General features: G+C 46.9%; 1 protein-coding gene across 1 annotated transcript in view; it reads left to right on the top strand.

The window, feature by feature from the left end:
• Window positions 1-2,969, top strand: part of MAP1LC3B (microtubule associated protein 1 light chain 3 beta) — a 106,977-nt gene extending 104,008 nt beyond the window's left edge. Inside the window, exon 4 of the mRNA XM_069636190.1 lies at window positions 1,869-2,969. Coding sequence (XP_069492291.1) covers window positions 1,869-2,043 — 175 coding nt within the window. The 3' untranslated portion in view covers window positions 2,044-2,969. The remainder of the gene's footprint in view (window positions 1-1,868) is intronic.
• Window positions 2,970-24,878: the final 21,909 nt, after the last annotated feature.

Genomic DNA, 24,878 nt, shown 5'->3' with positions numbered 1-24,878 from the left:
TTGGATAAGGCAAATTCGGACAGTGATTCCCAATGACTGCAGGCAATCTCTTGTTTTCTCGTGGATTGTTCGTGCCTACTTTCTGCAGTGTTGTCTAATAACAATATCTTGGGCATCCGCCTTAAAGACGCCCAGAAGAGCCCCTTTTTTATTTTCCTTGCACCTATCCGAGAGCCAGGACATGGCCTTCCCCTTAATAGGGGCACCTTTTACATAACTAAGAAGATCCCCACATTTTTTGGTGAAAGAGGAAAAGGCCCTAATAAATTTATGTGATGTTCTATTCATGTTTAGGCACTTTATGAGTAGATGGAAGTAGTGCCAACGTCTGTTCACTGGCCCCAGCACCATGCTGATGATGGGTCAGTGGTTGCTGGCTCCAGAATCAAGGACTGCAAAATCGTTAATACAGTCCAAGCAATTAATTAGGACCAGAATATAATCAATTATACTAAGAAACCGGACATTATTTAAGGTGAAACTGCCTGCCGATGGCGAATCAAACCTCCCATTAATGGTTCGGTAACTGGTTTCCAACAATATATCCCACAAAATAAGGGCACTATATTAGAAGAAGTGAGTGTATCCATCAAACAAGGTTTTGGGATCGAAAGAGTTAGCTCCTCCTCTTTATCAATAAAAAACATCCTCCCCTGACCCTAGTCTGGGATTAAAATCCCCACCAATGATCAGTCTGGTCAGAGTACCATCATTTTGCATTAGTCCCTTCAAAATCTTTAACTATTACTGTTCCTATTATAAAGGGTTACAAACAGTCGCGGTTTATGGTGCTGGATATTAGCAGTTGAAGTTGAATATTCTCATTTAGACCAGTAGTTTCCCTTATATCCCAGCACGTTGCAATAGCTACATAAATGGCTAGGCCCCCAGATGTTCTGCCCCTATTCCTCAGCCTGATTGCAGGCAGATTAAAAAGGGCAAAACCTTCCAAGGGGATAGGCTCAATTGCCCAAGTTTCTTGTAGCATAATAACTTCATATCCCTGAGCAAGATGAAAACATTGAACCCTCCTGGGAATTAGTAGCCAGATCTGCAATGTTCCAAACAAGACTTTATGGCGTTCATACATATAGATTTGTGGCTGGGTTTTCCCTCATGCCCACTTATGTAGGCCCCGTTGTCAGTTCTCTGAAAAACCCCACAGAGTTGTTTGGAATTGGATCTTGTTCAGGTAGACACAGCATACTTGGAGACACAGATTCACCAGCTTTGTCTGGGAGTGAGTAACCTTCTTCCAGACCACTGAAATATTCAAATCTATTGGATAATAGTACAATACCACTATTATTGGATGCAATTATCTTGTTATTATTGCCTATGGTCCCATGGTGGTTCCGGTTATATGCAGAGAAATTAAAAGATGAAGGAATACCATGGGTCATAGCCTTATTCAGACCTTCTTAAATTGGCCTACTGAAGAAACCTAGGGGGAAATGGCCAATCTGTGGCATAATTAGGCAATGCATTTGGAATAAATACGAAAATGGTTAGGTGATATGTGTATGAATTAAGGTGTGCATTTTGGGAGTAAATGATGGTGCACAGTACCATTTTGCTTGTAGGACCTCTTCAAAGCGCCTTAGCGAAGATAGAAAGAGTGACCATATTGCACTGTGACAAGGTGGCCAAGCATATAGATTGTACTATTTGCAGCAGATGATGCTGTTAATATAGTTTGGTGTTCTAACTACGAGTTTTAAACAAAGAGCAAATAGCATTTGTGATATGCGTGTGCCTGGTTACTTTTGGTTTCCCAGGATCTCACACTGTAAAATGCAGATTAGGATGCAAAATATGTCTGTTTGCAAGATTTCCTACTCCCCTTACTCTGTCTTTTTCTTTTGCAGGAGGCGTTTACAGCTGAATTCCAATCAAGCCTTCTTTTTGCTTGTAAATGGCCACAGCATGGTCAGTGTCTCCACACCCATTTCTGAGGTCTACGAGCGTGAAAAGGATGAAGATGGATTTCTCTACATGGTCTACGCATCTCAGGAAACATTTGGAATGCAGTCCCCTGTGTAGAGCTATTTTATTGCCTCCTTATCGGTTTTAGTTTTGTTGCTATTCCCTTCACCAGAAGGTAAAAGGCATGACTTGGAAAGGGCGGTCGCCAACAGTTGTTTTTAGCTTTTCACATATACTTCAAATAATCAGATAAAAGCTTTACTATTGATGATCCTGTGTTATTTATGGGCAAGAAAAACAAGTCTGCTGTGTGACGTGGTGTTTTTATGAAGAAAGTAAATCTTGCATTTTTATTTTTTATTTTTGCCAAACAATTAAGGGGAGACACCCATTTTGAGTTGATTTGAATAAACGGGTTGTCAACAAAAAGCAACACATGCTCTAGTTTGTTGGGGTAATATATATATTTTTTAACTTAGTTGTAGCCCAACACCTGGTGACCTCCCCTTTACCCCTCCCTTCTATGGCATTCTTTTGGAGCTATCCTGCTCCTTTCTCCTCGAGTAGGAAAGCCTTGTTTGCTGAATTTTATTGAAACAATGATACTTGCCCCAGTGATGATCTTTTGCATCAAGTGATAGCGGAAAGATTGGGATTTGGTATTATTTTAGAAGCTGTCTGCTTCCTTTCCAATGTATTGCATACCAAACGGCACAGCTTTATTTATATGTACACACATGTCTGCGGTGTTTTTAAGCTACTATAGAACATAATAGTTTATTTACAACAATATTAATGTTAAAAGTGAATATAACTCTGCCCGCTCCCCCCACACCTCCTCAGCTGCCGACTCACTGTGCACATCAGCTGGCTTCCAGAATAGGACTGTGATTGCATTTAAATGTGTATCCCCTTTTCTTTCTTGTACACACAAATGTGTTAATTGAAATTAAGATCACTGACCTATGTGGAAATGATTGCATCTGTGTAAAGGTTAAAATATAATCTTGTTTTGAAGTAATAAACTCACATGCCTAAAGCCATGCAATTGAATGTATGTATCTGTGTTTGGAGAAATGGAAACGTTATCTATATATTTCATCGGATTGAAAGGAATATTTGTTTTGGAGTTCATGTTGATTTAACCCCTTGTTTTCCTCCTCCTAACTCGCCTCCCATTGTTTTTGTATAGTAATCAGAACATAGAGGAATGGATGGCTATTTTGTTCAGATTCATATTTCACTTAAAAAAATTGCCAGCAGCTTGGGTAACAATTCCTTTTATTTCTTCAACCATCAAGATTACTGTCAATTGCAGGGTATCATTTCTGCAGCGATCATTTCAGTGGAGACTCGCAATATATTTAAATGAATGGTAATGGTCTCTGTAAGTGAAAGATGTAACCTACATGACCGGTAGGAAAGTGAAAAAAGCAATGTTTCTTCATCTTGGTATTGTATAAACAATTCATATTTTAATCTGCATGTACTACTGTTTTGCATGTTTTGTGCTCACTGTATTCCCACGCCCCCTAATCTGCTTGTACCAACTAGCTATCTAATGTGTTTTCGGGGGGGGGGGGTTGAAACTGCATTGCACAAGTCAGTTGTCTGTTTATTAGCCATGTGAAAAAACGTATTTTCTGAGTTGACTTAACTATATATTTAACCGTGACCTGTACGATTGCTCATGTACAAATTATTGATGCTTTTTAGAAAACGATGAATACAGTACTTGTACAGGGATGGATTTCATCCAAAGTTGAACCAATTCTGTTGTACTCTTATTTATGGAGAAAGGGGGAGGGGGGATACGCAAATGGCACCCGTACTTCATATCAACTATTTGTCCATTCCAACATTGACAAGTCAGAGTACATTGACAGTGCTCTTTCGATAAACAGAAGGAGGAGTAGCATACACCAACCGAAGTCTATAATTTGTATTCTTTATTATTTTTTAAATAGGAAGTGTCCTCATAGTAGAGACTCGCCCCCAACACCTGTGAATTGTAGGTGTTCCTTAACGTTTGTCAAATATCAGTGCATGAACTAAACTAAATCCGGTATGGCCAAGAACCAGTTTTGTATTAACTGGAAAATGTGTTTCCATGATTGTGAGACTTTTACAAGCTACACCATGGATACTGCCCTGGCCTCGGTGCCACAATTTATTTCAAAGCATTAGATGTTTGTTTTCTGACTATTCACAAGTGGTTGGCTACTGTTGAAAACTGAGGCTGAAGCTCTCTCATGGCCACACCCACCCATCAACACCTTAGCCTCCGTTATGCTATCATTCGATAAAACTGTCTAGTGCTAGACTATTTCTTTTGTAAATGCAACTCTTAACTGATGTAAGAAAAGCAGGAGGCCAGAGGGTGTGAACAGTGTATGGGCTTTGGTCTGTTTTAAGCTGTAATTCCATTTTTAGTTGTTAATGTAATAGGCTAATTTCCTGGTTCTATGAGACAAGACCTAATATTAAAGGTTTCAAGAGAAAAAGACTGATTTCCAATGCCCAATTTTCTTTTGATCTTAAAAACAGCATTGTAAAGGTCTTTTTCTCTTGAGACCTTTAAAATGCGTTTTTTCTTTAATATTCAGGCGGTTTCACCCACTGAAGCACCCATTGTTCCCCCCCCAACCCATACCCCCCTCCCCTCTCCCACAGGATTTCAGCCCCAGCCCACCCGCACCCTCTCCTGGGTTACAGCCACACTGGGTGCCAGCACTGTAGTCTAAAGCATACTGCTTAGAAGCAAGCAGTGTGTGCACCTACGAATAACCTCAATTGGCCATCCCTCTGGAAATCCATCAAAGTTGCTTTTCACCTAACTGCGTGAGTATGCAAGCACCTGGTGAGCTGAGGCACCTAAAGAATAGCATTCTAGGATCCATGATGCAGTCCATCTTTCAATTGAGACTTTCCTGGGGAAGAGTTTTTGCATCGGTAACAAAATGTCAGTCCCAGGAAATTGTCCTTTGTCCTATCCATAACACATCTCAGTGCCCTGTGGGATGTGTACGTTGTGAAGGGCTTTCTGCTACTCACGCAGGGCTCACAGAATCGCTTTGCCCTCTTGTATAGTTGAGAAGCTTTTATGTAGGTCAAATACTTTTTACGTTGTCCTCACCCTTCATAGCAACTACAGGTTTCAATATGCGAGGCTGCACTCTGGGCGGCAGCATTGTGCCAAATATGACGTTCACTAATGGTGAAATGCACTATTTAAGAGAAAGCACTTGTATTTTATTTTAACCGTATATTGGTGCTTTTAACCTTAAAATGGGTCAAGTGCATCTTTTTCGGTCATGTAGGTGAATTAAGTAGCAAGTCCTGCAGTATTAGTGATATTTTTAAGAATATGCTAGGCCTGTCCTGTCTGATTTTGGGGGGAAAAATAGGTAAACGCATGTCCTGCTTGATGTGGAAATTAAAGAAGGGTTGCTTGTCTCTATGAAACGCTGAATGTTTGAAGATCAGTTCTGAAATTTGCTGTGTTTGCTTGCTGGTGTAACTGTTTAAAAAAAGGAAGCTTGTGAGCTGCAACGAATTATATGCCACATTTAGTCCCAAAAAAGGTGTATACTTAGAAAAAAAAAGTGAATTAAACTACCACACGGTTTCTTTACTATTGGGTTTGATGGAGAGAATAGCTCTGGGTTTCTGTAAGCACAAGGGCCTGCCAGATGAGGGGTACTTGCACGCCTGATTAAGCGACAACTGAAAAGACATTGCACACAACAGCAACGTGTGTTAACCCTTTAATCTAATGACCCATGACAAAACCATAGCCAATCGATACAGTAGTCTTGTTACCAGTTTCCTGTTGTTTTAGACTACCTTAAGTGATCCAAGGTTAGTTGTTCAGGGAACCATACTGCTAGCTGAGACATTAAAGGGGCATAACACCATGATCGACACTAGGTACAATCTCTTTGGAAGAACCCTGTGTTAACTGATAGTTGGAAGAGGCCTGAGAATGGGCCAGTGTGGGAGCTACTAAGATGATTTTGCATGCTGTTCATTTCCTGATTTCTTTCCACCTCTTGTGGGGCAAGGGGAGAAAACACGTACATGAAACAAGTAAAGTGTCTTACAGGGCGAGATCACTGTGACCATTCATGATTCTTTACAGTGATTTTTGTATTTACTTGAATAACAAAGATGTCAATTTCGATCAGAAATTACTTAAAATAACACATAGATGGCGAAAACATGCCCATGAAGGGTGCCTGTACAATAGCATTAAGATTAGAACAAGAAGTGAGCCAGTTTGAGGGTGTGAAAATGAAATGAGGCTGTATACCAGGGACAAAAAAACAGAACAAAATGTATGTAAGTAAACAGGAGGCCTACAAAGGTAACACTAACCAACTTTGAGTGCTTGATATTACAGCAGGAGAAATAGACAGCAGCATCAGCAGGAGAAGGTATATTGCATTTTGATTGTTGAAATTGACTCCCCAGTAATTGGAACAAAGTTTGTTACAAGCCGTGATTTGGGCACAGGTAGATTGACAGAGGGAGTCGCTGATCAGATGGCGGGTTCTCAAAACCTTGTACGTTTGTTTGAGTTCATAACAAGTAATTGCGGAAGGGGGCCATATGTCTGTAGGCCTGCAGTTCGAATGCTGCGTTGTAGGTGTACAAATTGATGGGACAGTTTGACAGAGTTGGCTCAATAGTGCAATCGAATATCTCTGACCTTATCTCACACATCTCATTCCAGTGTTCTCTCAGTTTTGGGCAGCTCCAGAGCATATGGTAATATCTTCCCCCCTCTGTGTGGCATCTGGGGCAAAGGGCAGAGCGTGTGTGTGAAAGGAGATGCAGCCTGGCTGGGGTGTAGTAGAATCTGTTTAGTACCATAAACCGTATTAGCCAAAATCTGGAGTTGAAGGAGACTGCATGGGTCCGTAGGCACATGGATTCCCATATGTCGGTAATGTTCATGCCTATGTCCCCAGCCCAGTCCTCCCAGAGCCTCACTAGGGGTTTGCTGTCGCGGTTTTGTAGCAGGTCATACAGTCTGGCCACCCCACCATGCATGATGGTGTCTTAACAGTGGCTCATCGGGTGGCTGCACTGGAAACTCAGGCCTGGTTTTTTAGCTACCAGGGCCAGTACGCAAAGGAGTCCATGTTGTATATATCACCCAGTACCATGTATCCATCTTTTGCGCATTGCTGTGCAGCTGTTTTGCTTATACAAGGGAGCAACGGGAAGAAGTTCCATAATGGCAGGCCTCTATGGTATGGGTGAGGGTTGTCTTAACATTTTCCATATCTTACCCCAAGCCAATGCAGTCGTGGCAGTCGGATCGCTGACTTCAGAGTCCTCCCACTGTGGGGGCAGTATCAACGAGCAGACGTCACAAGTACCTGAGGCATGCCGTTCAATTTTGAGGTGTGGGTGTTGAGTCTTTGAACCAGTATGCTGAATAGTGTGCCCGAGCAGCAACCCAGTATTTTTCAATGTCTGGGGCGGCAAGGCCTTAATGTGCATAGGGTCTGATCAGAGCATCCCATTTTAGTCGTACCGCGCCTGTGTGCCACATGAAATCTTTAATCCCTGCTTTCAGTGCGCTGAAGAATACTGCTCCAGGCCACAACGGTATATTCAGGAAATAGTATAGTAGTTTAGGGAGGATGATCATTTTGAGCAGTGACATGTGGCCCGGTATTGTGAGTGGGAGCTTCACCCAGATACGTAGCTTGGCTGTTAGCTGGGGTAGATGTACACCATAGTTACGGGTGTAGAGGAGGACCTTGTGCCTCGCCACGATAACCTCCAAGTATTTAATTTCCAGTGAGGACCAGGTAAAACCCATGAGATCTGGCGGGGCGGTAGGGAAGTCTGTAAGCAGGAATAGCTTGGATTTGGTACAATTGACGCGTAGCCCAGACAGTCCCAAAGGAGAGGACGCCTTGCATAACTGGTGCCAGATGTCTCCCTGGATCGCGCACGAATAGTAGCACATCATCTGCATACAATGAGAGAATTTCTGGTTCGCCCGTAAGTCTGATTTCCCCCTTCGGCGCGTGTCGGCTGCGAATTGCGTCAGCTAATGGCTCCAGAACTATGGCGAATAGTAGGAGCGACAGTGGACAACCCTGTCGGGTCCCGCTCTGTATGTCAATGGGCGCCAAGAGGGTTCCATTCACGTTAACTCTGGTAGTGGGTTGCGTATACAATAGTTGTATCGTACTTTACCCCGCTTCTCAAGCTTAAGCATTAAGTCAAATATTACACCCTATTAAGCAGAATAATGCAGAAACTAACACACCTCCAATGAAATTGCTCACTATGCCTACCTTAAATCTGGCCTTGCTGAAGACTAGATCACTTGCCAAACACACTATTGACGTACATGACTTCATCTTGGAATATAAGGTGGACGTCCTGTGCGTCACAGAAACCTGGCTTTCTGACGCTCATGGACCAATGAGTGAGAGAGCGACCCCCACCCGGATATGTTTTCTTTAGAAAGCATAGAAAGGAAGGCCCGGGAGGGGGTGTCGCCATAATATGTAAAAGAGAGCTTGCTATATATGAAGCCAAAATAGAGTGTGATGGCTGTGATATATTGCACATCAAGCTCATTCCAAATTCTACCCACAGTATTAATGTTATACTGCTTTTTAGCCTCTCCCCCCCACCCCCCAGAGAATCGATAAGGTTTAATGATGACCTTGTAAATGTCCCTTCCTATGCAATCTACCAATACGGCAGTGGTACTGCTAGGAGATCTGAACCTTTGGAAGGGACATCCCAAGGAAAAGAAAGCTCTAGAGCTAGAAAAAACCCTTAAGAATAATAACATAATCATCCACAACTCCAGCCCAACACATATAAAAGGGAATACCCTTGACTGGTTAGGGAGTTGCAATATCTCCCTCACAGAATTTAAAATAGCACCTTATGTCTGGTCCGATCACTTTTCTATTGTATGCCAACTCCAGCTTCCGTCGACCCTAAAAAAAATGAACCTGTCCGGAAAGTACAAAACGGGAACTATCAGGCCATCAAGGCTGCCGACTTTCTAGATTGTATGAACGATCTAATGAATAAAACTAACGACTCAGATGATCCTGACACCCTCATATCAAGTTATAATAAAGACATAAACATTATCTTAGATAGATATGCTGCCCTGAAAGCAAGAAACATCAGAGACACTCCCAATCACCGTAAATGGTTCTCTCCGGACTTGGTCTAATTAAAAGCTAGCAAGAGGCAGATGGAACATAACTGGTTGAAAGATAAAACTCTCTATAATAAAGCAGTCTGGAAACTCAAGGAGAAAGAGTATACAGCGAAGATCACTGAGACAAAAGCTAGCTTTTACAATGACCAGATAAACCATGCAGAAAACCAAACAAAAGAGCTTTTTCAGACTCTTTAAATCCTGGGGAAAAAACCTAGAGCTCTTGATCCTTAGTAGGTTTGATAATCGGAAGACTGCTTGCGAGTTCAAAAAGCCTTGTCAGACAAATTGCAGCTTGTTCAAAATAGAATCCGGGAAGATTTGGTGAGGCAGAGCCACCCTTAACAGCCATCAAATCAGATGGCAGACATGAATGTGAGGAGGTTAGCATGAGGGTAAATGTGGATGCTCAAAATCAGGGGGCTTTGTCCATGGGGTTCTGCTTCTCTACTATGTCCATTGCAGAAATCCATGACATACTAAAAGCTATGCATCCCACCAGCTTCCCTGAATATCTTCTGCCATCTAAGATAATTTTGAAACACAAGGACATTTTTGCACCATTTTTATGTATGTTTGTCAATGCTTCTTTTAGATCATGTTTTCCTGCACTAAAGACGTGGCAGTAACCCCGCTTTTAAAGAAGGTGGGCTTGGACCTTCTGGATGCTGCTAACCTTCGACCTATCACAAACACATTGTTCTTTCTGAAACAAATTGACAAAGTCACGACTATATACTACAATCACACATCTCAGTGTCTGGTATCCTGCAAGATAAACAGTCTGGTTTTAGATGCTTTCATGACACCGAAAGTGCCTTACTGGATTTTCAGCCGCATATGTTCTCCATGTTGGAGAAGAGTATATCGGGGCTGCTGGTAATATAATATTTATCGGCAGCTTTTGATCTGCTGGATCCTAAAATCCTACTGGATAGGCTAGTTTCTGTGGGAGGCCTTTCAGAGAAGGCAGGTTGTTGGTTAAAATCATTGTTGGAGTATCGAAGATCAAGGGTTTACTGGGGTGAAAATTCTTCTGATGCGGAAATCGCTAGATATGAGTCCCGCGGGGGGCATGTCTATCCCCTCTACTTTTTAACATTAACATCATCCCACAATGCAAGGAATTGGAAAGCCTAAGGCTTTTTTTTTCTCAAACTATGCAGATGATTTCCAGCTGTGTCTCGTGATGAGTGGGAACTAAGAGGAGGACAAGAGAGAGCTTAATCTTGTTTATCAGATTATAAAGAGTTGGATGTCGAACTATTGGCTATGTTTAAACGCAGCCAAAACAGAGCTTATGATATACAGGACACAACACGCTAGAGATAGCTTGAATCAAGACTTCGACAGCTTTGTGATTAATGGCAGTCGGATAGTGGTCGCCTCAAAAGTAAAAACTCTTGGTACTTATATGGAGCCCAGCCTTAATAGTGGTGCTCACTTAAACGCTATAGTAAAAAGTACAAATTGCCATCTTAAAGTACTAAGACAAGTTGCGCCGATGGTCTCCAAGGACAATCGGGCCAAATTAACTAGGGAAATAATACTGCAGCGATTAGATTACTGCAATGCCCTATTGGACGGCGCTAACAAAGACGTTATTCACAAACTCCAAAAAATACAAAACGCTGCAGTACGCAATGTGCATCAGATGAGCAGGAATGAACCTACCTCTGCAGCCGAGAGGGAGCTGCATTGGTTACCTGTCACCACGAGGATTTCCTTTAAATTACTGACAGTTGGTCATAAATGTGTGTTCGGATCTGCACCCCAGTAACTTAAAGAAAAAGTGACTATTCATCGTCCAAAAGGGGACCTCCGATCTGCGAAGAACTGTTCATTACAAGTTGATCACATAAAATGAGCACGAGGGAGCGGCTGTGCTTTTCCAGTCGTGGCAGCCCCAGCCCGTGCCTGGAATGAACTGCCAGAGCTCCTCCGGAAGGAGGAAAACCACTTAGTCTTTGGGAAGTTGTTGAAGATTAGACTGTTCAAGTATCTCCCCTGTGAACTCAGTTGTCTGTTGCACTAATTGTATGCGATAGCGCCTGGATGCCCTCAGGCTTTGGTGCTCTAGAAATATATTAACATAACATACCCACGATATAAATCCGGGTCCGAAGTTCTATTTTCCCAGTACAGCCCACATATTTTTGCCAAGACACTGACTTGAAGGCCTTTTGCACATCCACGGCTGTACCAACTGCTTGCATCTCTGGATCGATCTGTGCCCGGATGTTAGAGGCGTCCCCGGTTGAGTGCAGTGGATCGGCCAGAGACGAAGCCGGATTGATCTGGATGTATAATAACCGTAGTGCTAGTACCTTAGCAAATATTTTAACGTCTGAGTTAATGAGGGAGAGGGGACGATAGGAGCCGCACTGCTCAGGAAGTTTGTCGGTTTTAAACAGGACTGTAATGACTGCTTCGCATAGTGTGTGGGGGGGGGAAAGCATTTCAGCAGTGCAGGCTTCATTCCATAAGGCGATTAATTTGGGAATAAGCTGGGACTTGAAGTGCTTAAAGAACTCCATTGTGAGGCAATCTGGGTCGGGGGCTTTGCCAGATGGAAGGGCTTAGATGGCTTGCAATATTTATTCAGGGGTTATGGGGTGGTTGAGGATTCCCTTGGCTGCTTCGTACAGTACTGCTAGTGGAAGGCTAGTTAAGATTTCATCTATTACTTGGGAGAGGTCCGGGGGGGGGGGGGTTACTGCATCTGAGTTGGCTTACAGCGTGGATTAAAAGGAGTGTAACTCGCGGTTTACTTCTGGTGTGGTATGGACTAGTGTCCCAGATGTGTCTTGCACAAATGGGATATGGTGATTGCCCCTTGCTTGTCGCACCATCCTCCAACAACTTGCGGGGGCACTCGCTATACTGTCTCGCCAGACCTGGGTTGTCCAGGAACTTCAATTCCCTATCTGTGTGTGCTCTGATCCTGTTGAGTTCATCTTTAATGTCTCCCAGAGCAGTTTTGTTGGGGTCTGACGCATACGTCTGCTCTAAATGGTGTAGGTTGGCTTCTCTGGCATGTATATCTCTTCGTATTACTTTGAGTAGCGCTGATTCCGTTGCTAGTATGTACACCTTGAAGACTTCCCACAGGGTTGAGTGTTTATGAACGGAACCTGTGTTTATTCGTCAACTCGTTTCTCCATTTCTGCCGCATACACAGGGTCTAGTGATAATAATGATTGCGGTTTGAATCTCCACTCCCTTCTTGTTTTCAATGCATCACCACGTGACAATCTTAATGTAACCGGGGAGTGGTCGGAGAATGTCCTGGGTAATATGTTGGTGTCAACCAGATGGCTTACGAGTGTGTCAGATACCCACCACATATGTATTCAGGAATGGGAGTCGTGCACTGTGGAGTAGTAGGAGTATTGACGTAATGTTGGGTTAAGTACCCTCCAGGAGTCCACCATCCCCATTTTGCATAGGCCCCTCTGTATGACATGCGCAGCTCTGGTCTGCTGCCAGGTTTTGGATGCTGACCTGTCTAGGTCTAGATTTAGTGTAGTATTAAAGTCTCTTCCCCACAGTACAGGCACCAGGGGATACAGTGCCAGCAGGTGCATTACTTCTGTGTAGAATTTGGGATAGTCTATGTTGAGGCCCGTACACATTTAGCAAAACTATTTCCTGGCCCACCAGCACACACCGCAATAACACATAGCGTCCCAATGGGTCCAAGTGTGCCTTTATGTGGGTGTAATGTCTGGATAAGGGTCATGACCCCTCTGCATTGTGTCAAATGCGCAAATGCAGTAGCGTTGCAAGCCCCAACTTTTAGTGAATCTCTCACTGCCCATGGTCAGCGGGTGCATCTCCTGTAGGAACAGGATGTGCACCTTTGTCTTTCAATATACAGCTGGAGTCGCTGCATCTTTATGGGGTTACCCAATCCTTGCACTTTCCAGCTCATAAAATGTAGCAGTTCAGTTCCCATTGAGCAGATTGTAATGTAGTCACTGAGTTCCTTGTTAGTAGGTATTAGGCATATCGGTAAAGCTGCTGCCCAATAGCATTGCATGCTGTCAATAGAAACGCATATGTCAAGCATTTTTATCCTAACTATCCCATAACTTCCATCACCCACCCCATCTCTCTCCCAATCAGAGGAATGAACCCCACACCAAACATGCCACACCAAATGGGGGCAGTTCTGGAACTTGGTTCGGAATACATTGAGGAACGCCCGCTTTCAGTTGGTCCAAATTAATATTTTACACAGGGTATATATCACTCCGGTGGCACTCCGGGCAATGAATGGGGATCTGTCGGACAAATGTCCGAGATGTGGTGCGGAACGGGCAGGGTTCTGGCATATGGTATGGGAGTGTGGGGTAATAGCGGAATATTGGGATGAGGTTCTTAAAGGAGTGAATGAGGTGCTGGGGACCAGTTTGGAACGGTGCCCGGAGATCTGTTTGTGGGGGAAGTTGCCAGGGGGGGAAGCGGAACAAGTTACGGAATAGAATGGGCCTGTTCTTGCTCATATTGGCTAAGCGCCGCATGGCGATTGCGTGGAACTCTCTGCAGGGCCCGGCAATCAACTTATGGCGGAAAGATGTGCGGAGATGGGGTTTGGCAGAATTAACGGTGCTGCAGAATGTTGATTCAGAGGGGGAGAGGAAGGAGGTATTTATTCATTGGTCCCAACTGCTAAGTGATCTGTCAAGAGACAATGACTTACGCCCACCGTAAAGACAAATGTGTACGAGGGAGAATATGAGGGGTAGCAGGAGGGGGGAGAACACAGAGGTGCGAACTGAAGGGGGACCTGTCCAATTCTTACGGAACAATAAACATTGAAGAACTGCGTGCTGTGACCAATGGAGAGTGGAGGAGTCCGATGGGATATCTGGGTGTGGGAGGGGGGGGCTAAAGGGAGTGGGGCGGAATTGGGAAGTTGTTGAATTGTTTGATTAAAAATGTAAATGTGTATGGGGAGGTGGATATCGGGAGGGGGGTGGGGGGCTAGTTGGAAGTGTTGGGAGCGTTCTTACAAAATGTCAATAAAGAGTGTTAAAAAAAAAAAACATCCCACACCAAACATCCCAACATTTGCAACTTTGCGTGGGGTTGCAGGGGGGCTGTCAGGCGGCATCAGCACAGTTTAGGATTACATCTTTGAAACAGGTTACGGGTGCATACTTTCCAAGTGTACAATATCCAAGGTAGCTTGTGGTGACAGATGTTATGAAGGCGATTAAGTGCCTCTGCATAGGTCTCAACCGTTCTCACTGGCGTGTTGGTTAGGATCTTTACATGAGAATTTTGAGTGAGCTGGAGATTGTTGGTTGAGGTCACCCAGGAAAGTGTTTATAAATCTCATGGCTTCCTTGGGGATGGTGAAGAAGTAAACCTTTTTGCCGTGCTCTATTCTCAATTTGGCCGGGTAGAGCATGGCATATTTCGCGTTGAGGAAAAGGTTCTGCAACCTCAAGGCCATGAAGGATTTATGTTCCAGTTGCACTGGTATCGGGAAGTCCGGGTATAGATGGATCCTATTTGAGCCCAATAGCAGTTTGCCTTTGGTTCTTGCGGCTCATAGAAGCATGTCCCTGTGACAGTAATTTAGTAAATGGTATATTATAGGGCGGGGGGCGCCAGGTTTGTGGGCGCAAATTGTGTTGACAGTTTAGGGGCATCTAGTAGTGACCAGATACGCTCCACATATTCTTCCATTGGCCCTGCAGTGTTATCCTATCTTCCGGCACCCCTATTATACGCAGATTGTTGCGTCGCAATCTGGATTCGATGTCCTCCGATGGATACCACTTGTTTCCAGAGCAAGGTGACATCAGCTAGTAGGGCTATGACTTTATCCTCTACCTTGCCCACTGTAGCCTCCACTTCCATGATGCGGGCATCAGATTTTTCCATTCAGGATTTTATTGAGCTGATTGTGCAGCTCATATCGTCCAGTTTGGTGTGTATGGCAGTGAATCCTTTCCGCATGTATTCCATCATGCGGTGCTGTTCACTGCACTCTTATTGCTCTGCTACACTTCCTGCAGCCTCATTGGCACCGTCAGCAACTTCTGCAGCTTTGACTGCGGATTTGGCAAACATATTAATTGAACTCTGCTTTTTCACAGCTCCTTTAGTCATTGTTTATTTGCTGGTTTGTGGCAGAGGTGCAGTGTGGCATCAGCCAAGAGGTTGTGACACAGTTGCTGCGGTATTTAGACTGGTGCTGTGCAGGTTTGGTGGAGAGGTTTTATGGCATGTGGTTGCTGTGCACCGTTGTAAGGTTTGGTCACGTCTCTGGGGGCCTGCCGTGCAAGTTTGTGGCATATGCAAAAGAAGAGGGTGCTGTCTTTTATTTGTATAGTCCCTCAAAGCAGCACAGAAGTTTGACCTAGTGTAGGGTGGTTGGTGCGTGGAGGCAGGTCAATGTAGCTCGTGCCGTTATGGGGTCTGAGCGAGCAAGCAGTGTGGTGTAGGGGGATGCCTTGTAGGCAGCTGTGATGGTTGGATCCGGAGCAGCGGCAGGTCTTCCCCCACAGTGGTTCCCCAAGGATGGTTTTGAAGGCAGTAGTGTGAATGTCGCCTATCTGGCAGCTTGTGATGGGGAGCTGTGGGGTCTTGCCGCAGCCCTCGGGCAGGGGGCTCAGCGCACGGGTAGGGCCAGCCCCACTTATCAGTTCAGGGATAGAGGCGGCTATGGATTAGTGCAGGGGCCTGCCAGCTTCTCTGTGAGTTCCAGGTCACTGCCGCTCCCGGGTCGCTGCTCTTCACTCCCCTCCACCCCGACCCAACTCAGGTAAGGCGGCAGAACAGCCCCACTCACCGTTGCATCTTGCGGGCGGCCGGAGAAGTCTGCGCCAACAATTGTCTTCTCGATTGCTGCGGTGGTCGCCCAGTGTATCACAGGAGACTCAATCTGGATCCAGAGTCTCAGTTGAACCGCCTAAAGGGAGCACTGATGCGAGGATTGTCTGAAGCTCGATCCTGCCGGGCCTCAGCGCACTTCGTTGCGGCTACCCTGGGGGTTAGGCTGCCTTCAGGGGGTCATGGCCGAGAGTCCCTCAACCTGACTGGGGTTTGCCGCAGGGAATGGGTGGGAAGCGCAAGCCTGCCGCTTCGTGCCCACGGTTGCCAGGAGCGCAGAGGAATGTAGAGGTGCACTGGTGAGTGTATGGAGATCAAGCTCAGTTATCTTACAGCATATAGATTCCTCGAGCTGAGTGGCTCTTATATGAGCACCGCACCCTGTGTATCAAGCTATTCGTTGCGATACCGGGCTGCAGAGCTTCTCTCTAGGCGGCCATCTTAGTCGAGCGTGACAGCGCTCCCCACCCCGATCTTCCTCTTTAGCAAGTAAGTGAAGGTGAAGTAGAGCTTTGGACGAGATCCACAGTTAGGCTGCCTTTGATTGTTATGGGCAGTGGGTTCCAGTGGAGCTGGGAAAGTAGGGCGACAGAGTGGAAGCAAGAGGAGGTGCAGGGAGGGTGAGGTTGAGTGCAGAGAAGGATCAGTGAGAACGAGATGGTGAGTGAACTGACATACAATCAGAGAGGTCCTGAGAAGCAAGACCATCGATAGCTTTGTAGGCTAGGAGAAGGAACTTGGAAAGGGAGTGGTTGTGCATGGAGAGCCAACCAGCATATTGTAGGTGGTGGAAGTGGGTGAGGTTCTGGGTAGCTTTTAGAGTGCGGATAGCAAAGTTCAGAACTTTGTCTAGAGGGAGGAAGGAGTTGAGAAGAAGACCAAGGAGTAGACTTAAGTAGTACTCCTATTTACTGAGCACAAAAGTGGATGTTAGAATTTTGTTATTGGTTGGTAAGAAAAGGATACATTTTCCTAATGTTGAGCAGTTTGATGTGAGTGGCACTGGTAGCATCCTATGACTGCACCAAATCACAATCGAAGAGGACCCCCAAGATTGCGTGTCTTGGGTGAGGGAGCAGGGTCAGGCGGGAACGAGATAGGAGGGGATGGATTGCATTGGATGTCTGGGGAAAAATGACTTCCATTATAGAAGAGTGCAGCATGAGGCAGCGGCAAGTCATCTAATGACTAATTGCAGTGAGCAGTTCGTAATATGTTCTGAGGTGGCTGTGGTGAATGAGGGCTAGAAGAAAAATATTTGAGTGTCACTGGCAAAAAGGTGATGGTGAAAGCCAAAGGTTAAGTATTCCTAGGGCAAAAATGTTGAAGTGAAGAGTAGAGGTTCAAGGATTGATCCCTGTTGGATGTCGACAGTGAGAGGGGTGGGTTCAGAGGTTTTTGAGTTTCAAGCGATTGTCAAGGATTGACCTTCCAGGTAGGAGGTGATCCAGGCAGGAGTAGATTTGTGAATCGCAAGGTCCTGGAAAGTAAGGAGAAGAGGAATGGTCGACAGTGTCAAATGCGACAGAAAGGACTAAAAGGATGAGTATAGAAAACAGTTTGAAGTGGTGAGCATTCAAGAGAAAGTGGGAGACCTGCTTTAGTGCAGTCTCGGTGGAGTGTTTCCAATGAAAGCCAGATTCGTTTAACTTTAAGGAAATGCCCCGTTGGGCTTTGCAATACTTTTGAATGTACCTGTTCGCCAACTGGCCCTGTGTTGTTTAACCCATCATACCACTTGGCTGGTGAACAGCCTTGCCCACATGCTCTGCGTGCATTCCAAAATGGCTGCTTCATTTACCCACTAGGAAGCACAGAATTGGCCTCGGCATCCCAGCCCGCCTCCTCCTACTCCTGATTTGGTGCCTGCAGAACTTCCTGGAGAGGCTTCTGGGAGCCGGCAACCAATGCCGGCCCCCTTCCAAGGCCCTCATTCTGCCTTCCTGTCTGGCTCGTCATGCCATGACGGCTGTAGAACCTGCTACTCTACCCTCGGATTGTTCCACAGCCGAAGATGACTCCCAGCTCCTACAAGGTATGAACCGCACTATCTTGGCACTCAGCCCTTGTACATGTATGATGGCTGCACTAACCCTCCAGTCTCATGACAAGCTACCAGTTCCCACTGGATTCCTGCCCACACGAGTCCTACATACGCAAGCCACCTGCAAACATTTCTCGCAACCTCCCCTTTACATATAGACACCACTCATCCTACGACAAAGCACACGTCATACGCACCACTCTGCAAACATCCTCATCATCCCACATTCACATGCTACGAGCATCTGCTATGATTCAACCTCCACTGCTGGCGCCCCAAAGTTCATTAGTACCACCCACAATGCCCACCTCTAATTCACCCCCACTCTCACCCTCAGAACCTTGCATAATGCCTATCCCACAATACCCCCAGCACCCCTCCCTTTGCGTACTGTCCCATCTAGCCCACTAGGACATGCTGCAGTAACCAAAGGGACCAATAGATCCATGTGATCTCAACTAGCCTCATCATGGACACACTCACGCGTATCCAACTCGATCCCGTCCCTACCACCACCCTGCTTGTCATCCCAGACAACACCACCTCCTTCCCCAACAGCACCTGCCTGCTAAAATTCACTGCTCAAAGATATTCAAGACAACCCCATCTTCAAGCCGATTAGACACTACAACATCAAGCCCACATGCAGCACCCATGCAACTGACCATGTACACCATCCAACGCCCAGACTATATTGGGATAACCATAGCTTGCTTGGGGTTTACTTGCAGTCTGCGGCTTAGTACAAGAACACTTGCTCTGAGACCTCTCACAGTGCCCACCGCACTCCCCTCCCTAGGATCTCAGATTGGCTAGACTTACCACTCAACAAACCCCATCCCTCCCCCCCGGGGTGCACTCTCCTACTCTCCAAAACCTCTTTACCACACCCACAATACGCCAGCACCACAACTTGCAAGCGATGTACCAGCTGCTCCCACCTCACATTCTCCAGATAAACCAAAAAGTCTCAAATGCGACCTCAACACTCTATCCATAGGAGCACATGCTATTGACACCTAGTTGACCTATTGGATGTCACAGAGTCCTGGTTACACCCTCCCTGAAGCCCTACGTTCGCACTCTGTCCCACCTGAATACACCATCCTCAGGGCAAACCACCTCAACGCTCCAGGCAGAGGAGTGGCACTTATTGTTAAAAACTCACTGAAAATTGGATCCTTCCCCATCCGCATCATACCAGGATATTATATCATACTCCTGAAGCTGACCACCAACCCCAAAACCACTTACAACATTCTACTGTGTAACGCTCACCTGGCTCCCACGGAGGCGCTGGTCTGATCTGGGTTGCTGTGGCCTCTTCAAGCGTGATGCGCAGAACTCGGACCGCCGATTGAACATGACCCCCAAATCTTGCTTGTCTGGCCCGTAGGAATATCCTTCTGCAGACGAGAAAGGGGATTAACTGTCTGCAGAATAGTGTGCTTGCTCCCCCTTTCCCCCTTAGTTCTCTGACTTCCACCAAAACCCCCGTTTTAAGCTCACCTTATGGTTTGGAAGGATGAACTCTCCATCCTGCTTCTGGTGCATGGGCGCACGTTCGTCCAGTTACTTCACTGGTTTTCAGAATGGCGCTGGCAAATCCACTTGACTTTTCTGAGCGATACGCCGTAAGTATGAAGATGCAAAAGTTCAAGTGTGAGCCTCCTTTTATGTTGTTTTCCTAACCTGTGATCTGTCCTTTATTTCAGGTGCAGAACGAAGGCGATGCGTTGAGGGGTTAAATTGCCGATGGTAAAATCAGGTGAGTTAGTGATGAGGGCGACCCCTTTAAATGTCTTTATATTCCCCAGTAATGTCTTTTGTCCTTTCCCCATAGGGGCCGGGGTGCGGTACCTGCCAAAGAAGCGGCGCCGACCCGAGATGTGGAATGGTTCACCAAGAAAAGCCGGTAAGTAATATGGCTGAAAATTCGGCTTTCCTCTTGTGTTCCCTTTGCTCACCTTTTGTCTCTTCTTCTCTCCCCTAGGTGCAGAGATGTGGCGACCGGTGCTGAGAGCCGCGATGGAGCCGGGCAGCGTCTCGGGAACAGGTGAGTGAAGCGCGGCACTGCAGCGAGCAACGCGGTGCTTTTAAATGGAAGTCTTTCTTCAGGAATGCTGGTGTGAAGATTCCGGATGCAGGTAAGAAGTTTGAATAAGTTCTTGGTTTTCACCTTTCTCTTCTCTTCTTTCCTTACAGGTGTTCCAGGTTCGAGGTGGGTGTGGCTGGAGTCCAGGTGCAGGAGCAGACACGGTGAGCGTTCAGCTGCTGGGATGCAGAACAACGCGAAGCACGTGTGGCTGTCCGGGCGTGGCTTAAATAGCCTTGGAAGAAGTTCCAGGTGAGTATTCTTCCACAGCCCCACCCAAGTAACAAAATAGTCCCTTCAGTAAAATAGTCCCTCCTAAGCCTCATTTGACTTGGGTCTTCATGCAGCATGGTCTGCATCAGGTGAGTGTGCAGCATGGTCTGCTTCAGGTAAGTGCCCAAACACTTCCCCTTATGAGCCTGGCGCCTATGGCGCCAGCACTGATGTCCAACATGAGCCTGGTGCCAACGGCGCCAGGACAGAGTCCAAAGAGCCCCTATAAAGGGCTGCTGGGCTTTTACCCGGGGGCATGATGCCTGCTCCCGGGGGTGCTGGGCCTGGCCTGGTGCTCCGGGGGTAGGCATCATGACATACTGATTTACCGACAGCCTAATAAGACTAATCGACCTGGCCTTGAAATCCCATTACTTAGCACACCACTTACAAAGCCGTAAACCAAATACATTATTTTAGGAGACTTCAACCTAGACTTTAACGACCCAGTTGACTCTAAAGCTACTACATTAGTATCAGCCCTGCAAGACATGGACTTCTCCCAAATCATCAACACTACTACGGATAACAAAGGCAACATTCTTGATTGGATTCTTGCATGCAATTCTACAATAAACATTGACTCCATCACAGAAGTAACTTGGTCCGATCACTCCCTGATTGTTTTTTACATTTGCATCACTAACCTATAAACCACTCCACACAAACCCAAAACGATTCTAGCTAGAAACACCTGCAAATTCACCCTTAATCATTCTCTCACAGCCTCACTTCTGAACCATGACCCCACTAATCCAAATGACATTGCCAAATTCTATCACTCCTGCCTACAACTTAGACTTGATACACATGCTCCTCTGGTCGCCCAAATCCTGAAATTGCATAAATGTGCCAACCCATGGTTTGACAAGGAACTTACCAACCTAAGTCGTAAGAAAAGAGCCCAAGAATACCTGCTCATCAACAACCCCTCTGCCTCCAGTAGCAGTGCACTAGCTATAGCCACCAAAACTAATACATCGCCAGTAGTTGCTCACAAATATAACTCTTACAACACCCGCATTTCCAATGCAGGGTCGATTACCAAAGAGCTCTTCTCGCTACTTGGAGAATTGGAAACGCCCATCCCCAATGCCCCTTTTACACAAGTAGACAGAAACTGGTGCTCGACCATTCAAAATGCTCTGACTCACAAAATTCACTCCAGGATAGAATCATGTCCAAAATAGATATCCTTGCTACCAAACCCACCGCACAGACCACCGCAGATTGTGCAAGCTCCAACCCTCCACGCAACTTTCCCCCATTCAAATTCAACAATGTCTCTCGAGCAGTGACTGTCCACGATCCTTAGCCTAACCCCCTTTAATTGCAAGGGAGATGCATCCCCTGCCCACATTGTAAAACTCTGCGCACCCACTCTGTCCTCCATCATCACAGATTTTGTCAACGCCTCCTCCTCCTCCAAATCAGTTCCTACCAATATCATGGCTGCTTGAATAACCCCCCTTCTCAAGAAACCTACCCTTGACCCCACTATTCCTACCAACTACGGGCCTTTCACTACGGTTCCTGAAAATACTAGATTGCGTAGCCTACTCCAAAATCCAAACATTTCTGGAGAACCACCACTTCCTTGGTTCTAGACAATCAGGCTTTCGCCCAAAACACAGCAAGGAAACTGCCCTCTTGTGCCTTAAAAATCAGATGGATGGCATCCGTGACTCCGGTAATCTAAGCATCTGGACCTGTCTGCCTCTTTTGACTTTGTTGATCATGAAAAACTCTGACTTTCCCTTAGCCACAACTTCCAATTCTCCCCAGAAGCCACACTTCGAGGGGATTGGGTCCTCTGACGTATTCCATATCTATGGCAGGTAATCGCCACAGCTGCGCTGCTTCGGAACTTCGGAACATTTTCGGCATCTGTGTCCTGCGTCAATGATGTCGATACGCTGTCCTCGAGGGACTCCGTCGAGCCGACGTCACCGGATGTTATAAGTAGGACGCCCGACACCCGTAGCCTCAGTTCAGTTTTTTCCACAAACGTGTTCGCTTCGGAGATCTTGGTGTGCCTCGGTTCTTCTGAGTTTGTTCTATCCATTCTTCAAACCGGTTTGTTTGTGAAGATTTCCATGATGTCTTCGTCTACTTCTACCTCGCGGCCGGGTTTCAAGAAGTGTCGCAACTGCGGTTCCAAGATGCCGCTGACGGACCCGCACGACACCTGCCTCTGGTGCCTCGGTGAGGACCACGCCATGGACAATTGTGACGATTACCAGTCGTTAACTTCGAAGGCCTTGCAGGAGCGTAAGAAGAAGCTTTCTGTCGGTAAAGTGTCCAAGCCCCGGAAGTCGGAATCAACTGGGCTTTCAACTGACGATTCGAGGGGCGACTCTCTGCATCGTCGGCGTAAGTCCAGGGGGTCTCGGTCCTGGAGTGGGTCCTGCCATTCCTCTGCCTCTTCGAGGCATTCACGGAAGCGCCGTCATCGTTCGCCTTCCCTGTCCTCATCCGAGGACTCCGCCCGTCGGCAGGTTGCCTGTCCCATCAAGCATTCCACTCCTGCGGAATGGGATTCATTCCGTAAGGAGATGTTGGCGATTTTTCAGTCGCAGGGCTCCGTTCTGTCCGTGCCGTTGAAAGACGCAGGCAGGGAACATGCTAGAGACACTGTTCGTACGCCTTCGGGCTCGAGCGGTCGTCGCGATCACCGGGAACCTTCGAGGTCTCGGTCAGACAAGGTGGATCGCTCTAGCCATGCCCGCTCCAGGTCCCGGTCCTCGACGCCATTGAGACCGTCAGAGCCTGTGAGGTCTTCGAAGAAGACATCGGCGCAGAGACCGTTGAAGGAGTCTCTTGAGGCTCTGCCTCTGAGAAAGCCATTGATGCCATTGGTTCCGAGGCTGTTGAAGGACACGCTCGGGGCTCCGCCCTCGAGGCCTGTGTTGAAGCCATCGGCGCCACGCTCGATGCCGATTCCGTCGACACCTTTCGAGGAGGATTTCTCAGAGGTGCCCCGGATACCGGTGGAAACCCTGAGGAAGGGTCTGGCCAAGTCCAAAGACGTGCCCTCATCCAGGGATTTATTCCAGCCTCTTGACTATATTTCAGAGGTGGATGAAGGGTCTGATGATGGTATGGTTCCTGATGACTTATTATCTGGTCATAGCCAGTTAGAAGACCTGTGTCAGTCGTTGCACGACGCCAGTGGTCTGGACACCTCCCCAGAGGTTGAGTTTGGCAGGCCTGAGCCGGGTATGCATGCTGAATCCTCGTACCGGCACCTCATGTCGAGGGTCACGGAATACTTGGGGTGGTCTGCGCCACCAGGAGATTTTCTGCAGGATGACCTGACGGACATCTTGGACCAAGGTCCACCAACTGACCCGGTACTGCCATTCCATATGGCCTTGCAAAGAAGGGTGGCTGCGGCTTGGACTGCTCCGGAGAGTCTCCTGGCAGTGGCCAAGTCTTTGCTGAAAAAATGCCGTCCTGACAGTAGCAACCCCAGCTACTTGACTACGCACCCCACTCCGGAGAGTTTGGTGGTGCAGGCAGCTACGGCCCCGTCAAAACAGGCGTCGTACCCTACCATCCCTCCTGATAGGGACGACAAATGTTTTGATGGCTGGGCGAAGGCGAAGAAAGTGTTTTCTTCAGGGGTTATGGCTTTACTGGCAGCCAACTCTGTGTGTGCCTTAGCATGTTTCACTCATTCTCTGTGGAATTGTCTCTTTGGTGGCTGACATATTCCTGAAGGAGAGGAGCGGGATGGCTTTCTTGCTCTTGTTCAGGATGGCAAGGATGCAATGTGTGAATCCGTTCAGTTGGGTCTGGACGTGGCAGATTGTGTCAGTCGGTCCATGGCGGCGAGCACCGTAATGCGTAGATTTGCGTGGTTGTGGAAGTTGGGGTTTGCTCCTGATGTGGAAGCCCGGCTTCTCAACATGCCCTTTGATGGTGAATATCTTTTTGGCATCAAGGATGACGAGAGCTTTGAGAGGTTGCAGAACTCCAAAGCTGCAGCGAAGTCATTGAGCGCTGCAGTTCGCCAACCTCTGCCTTTTTGTCCCAGGGGACAGCAATGGAGGGGAGGTTCCTTTCGGTACTATTCCTTTGGTAGATCGAGAGGGGCTGCAAATCAAAGGGGCCACCGTAGGTGTGCCAGAGGTGGAATACAAGATACTCGAGGTGTCAGAGCCCCTCGGGCAGTTGCATCTTTACCTTCAGGCACTGCCGCAGCCGCTTCAGCTCAGTCATGAGGCCATCTCCCATGGTTCGCCGGTTGGGGGAAGTCTTGCACAGCATCTTGTAGAATGGCGTGCCATTACTTCAGATGTGTGGGTGCCGGAGATCATAGCCCACGGCTACTGTCTTCCTTTCCGGCAGAGGCCTCACGACAATCCACCAGGGAATCTCTCTTTGAAGAGTCCGGATCCGCTCCTTGCGCAGGAAATCACATCCCTGCTGGAGAAAGGCGCCATAGAACTGGTGCCTGTAGCGGAGAGTAACAA

Source organism: Ambystoma mexicanum, chromosome 1q (genome assembly GCF_040938575.1).
Source record: "Ambystoma mexicanum isolate Mex_15411 chromosome 1q, UKY_AmexF1_1, whole genome shotgun sequence".
NCBI classification, from domain to species: domain Eukaryota; kingdom Metazoa; phylum Chordata; class Amphibia; order Caudata; family Ambystomatidae; genus Ambystoma; species Ambystoma mexicanum.
Note: the sequence above shows the minus strand (reverse complement) of the source record. Positions and strands in the feature narration are given on the sequence as shown.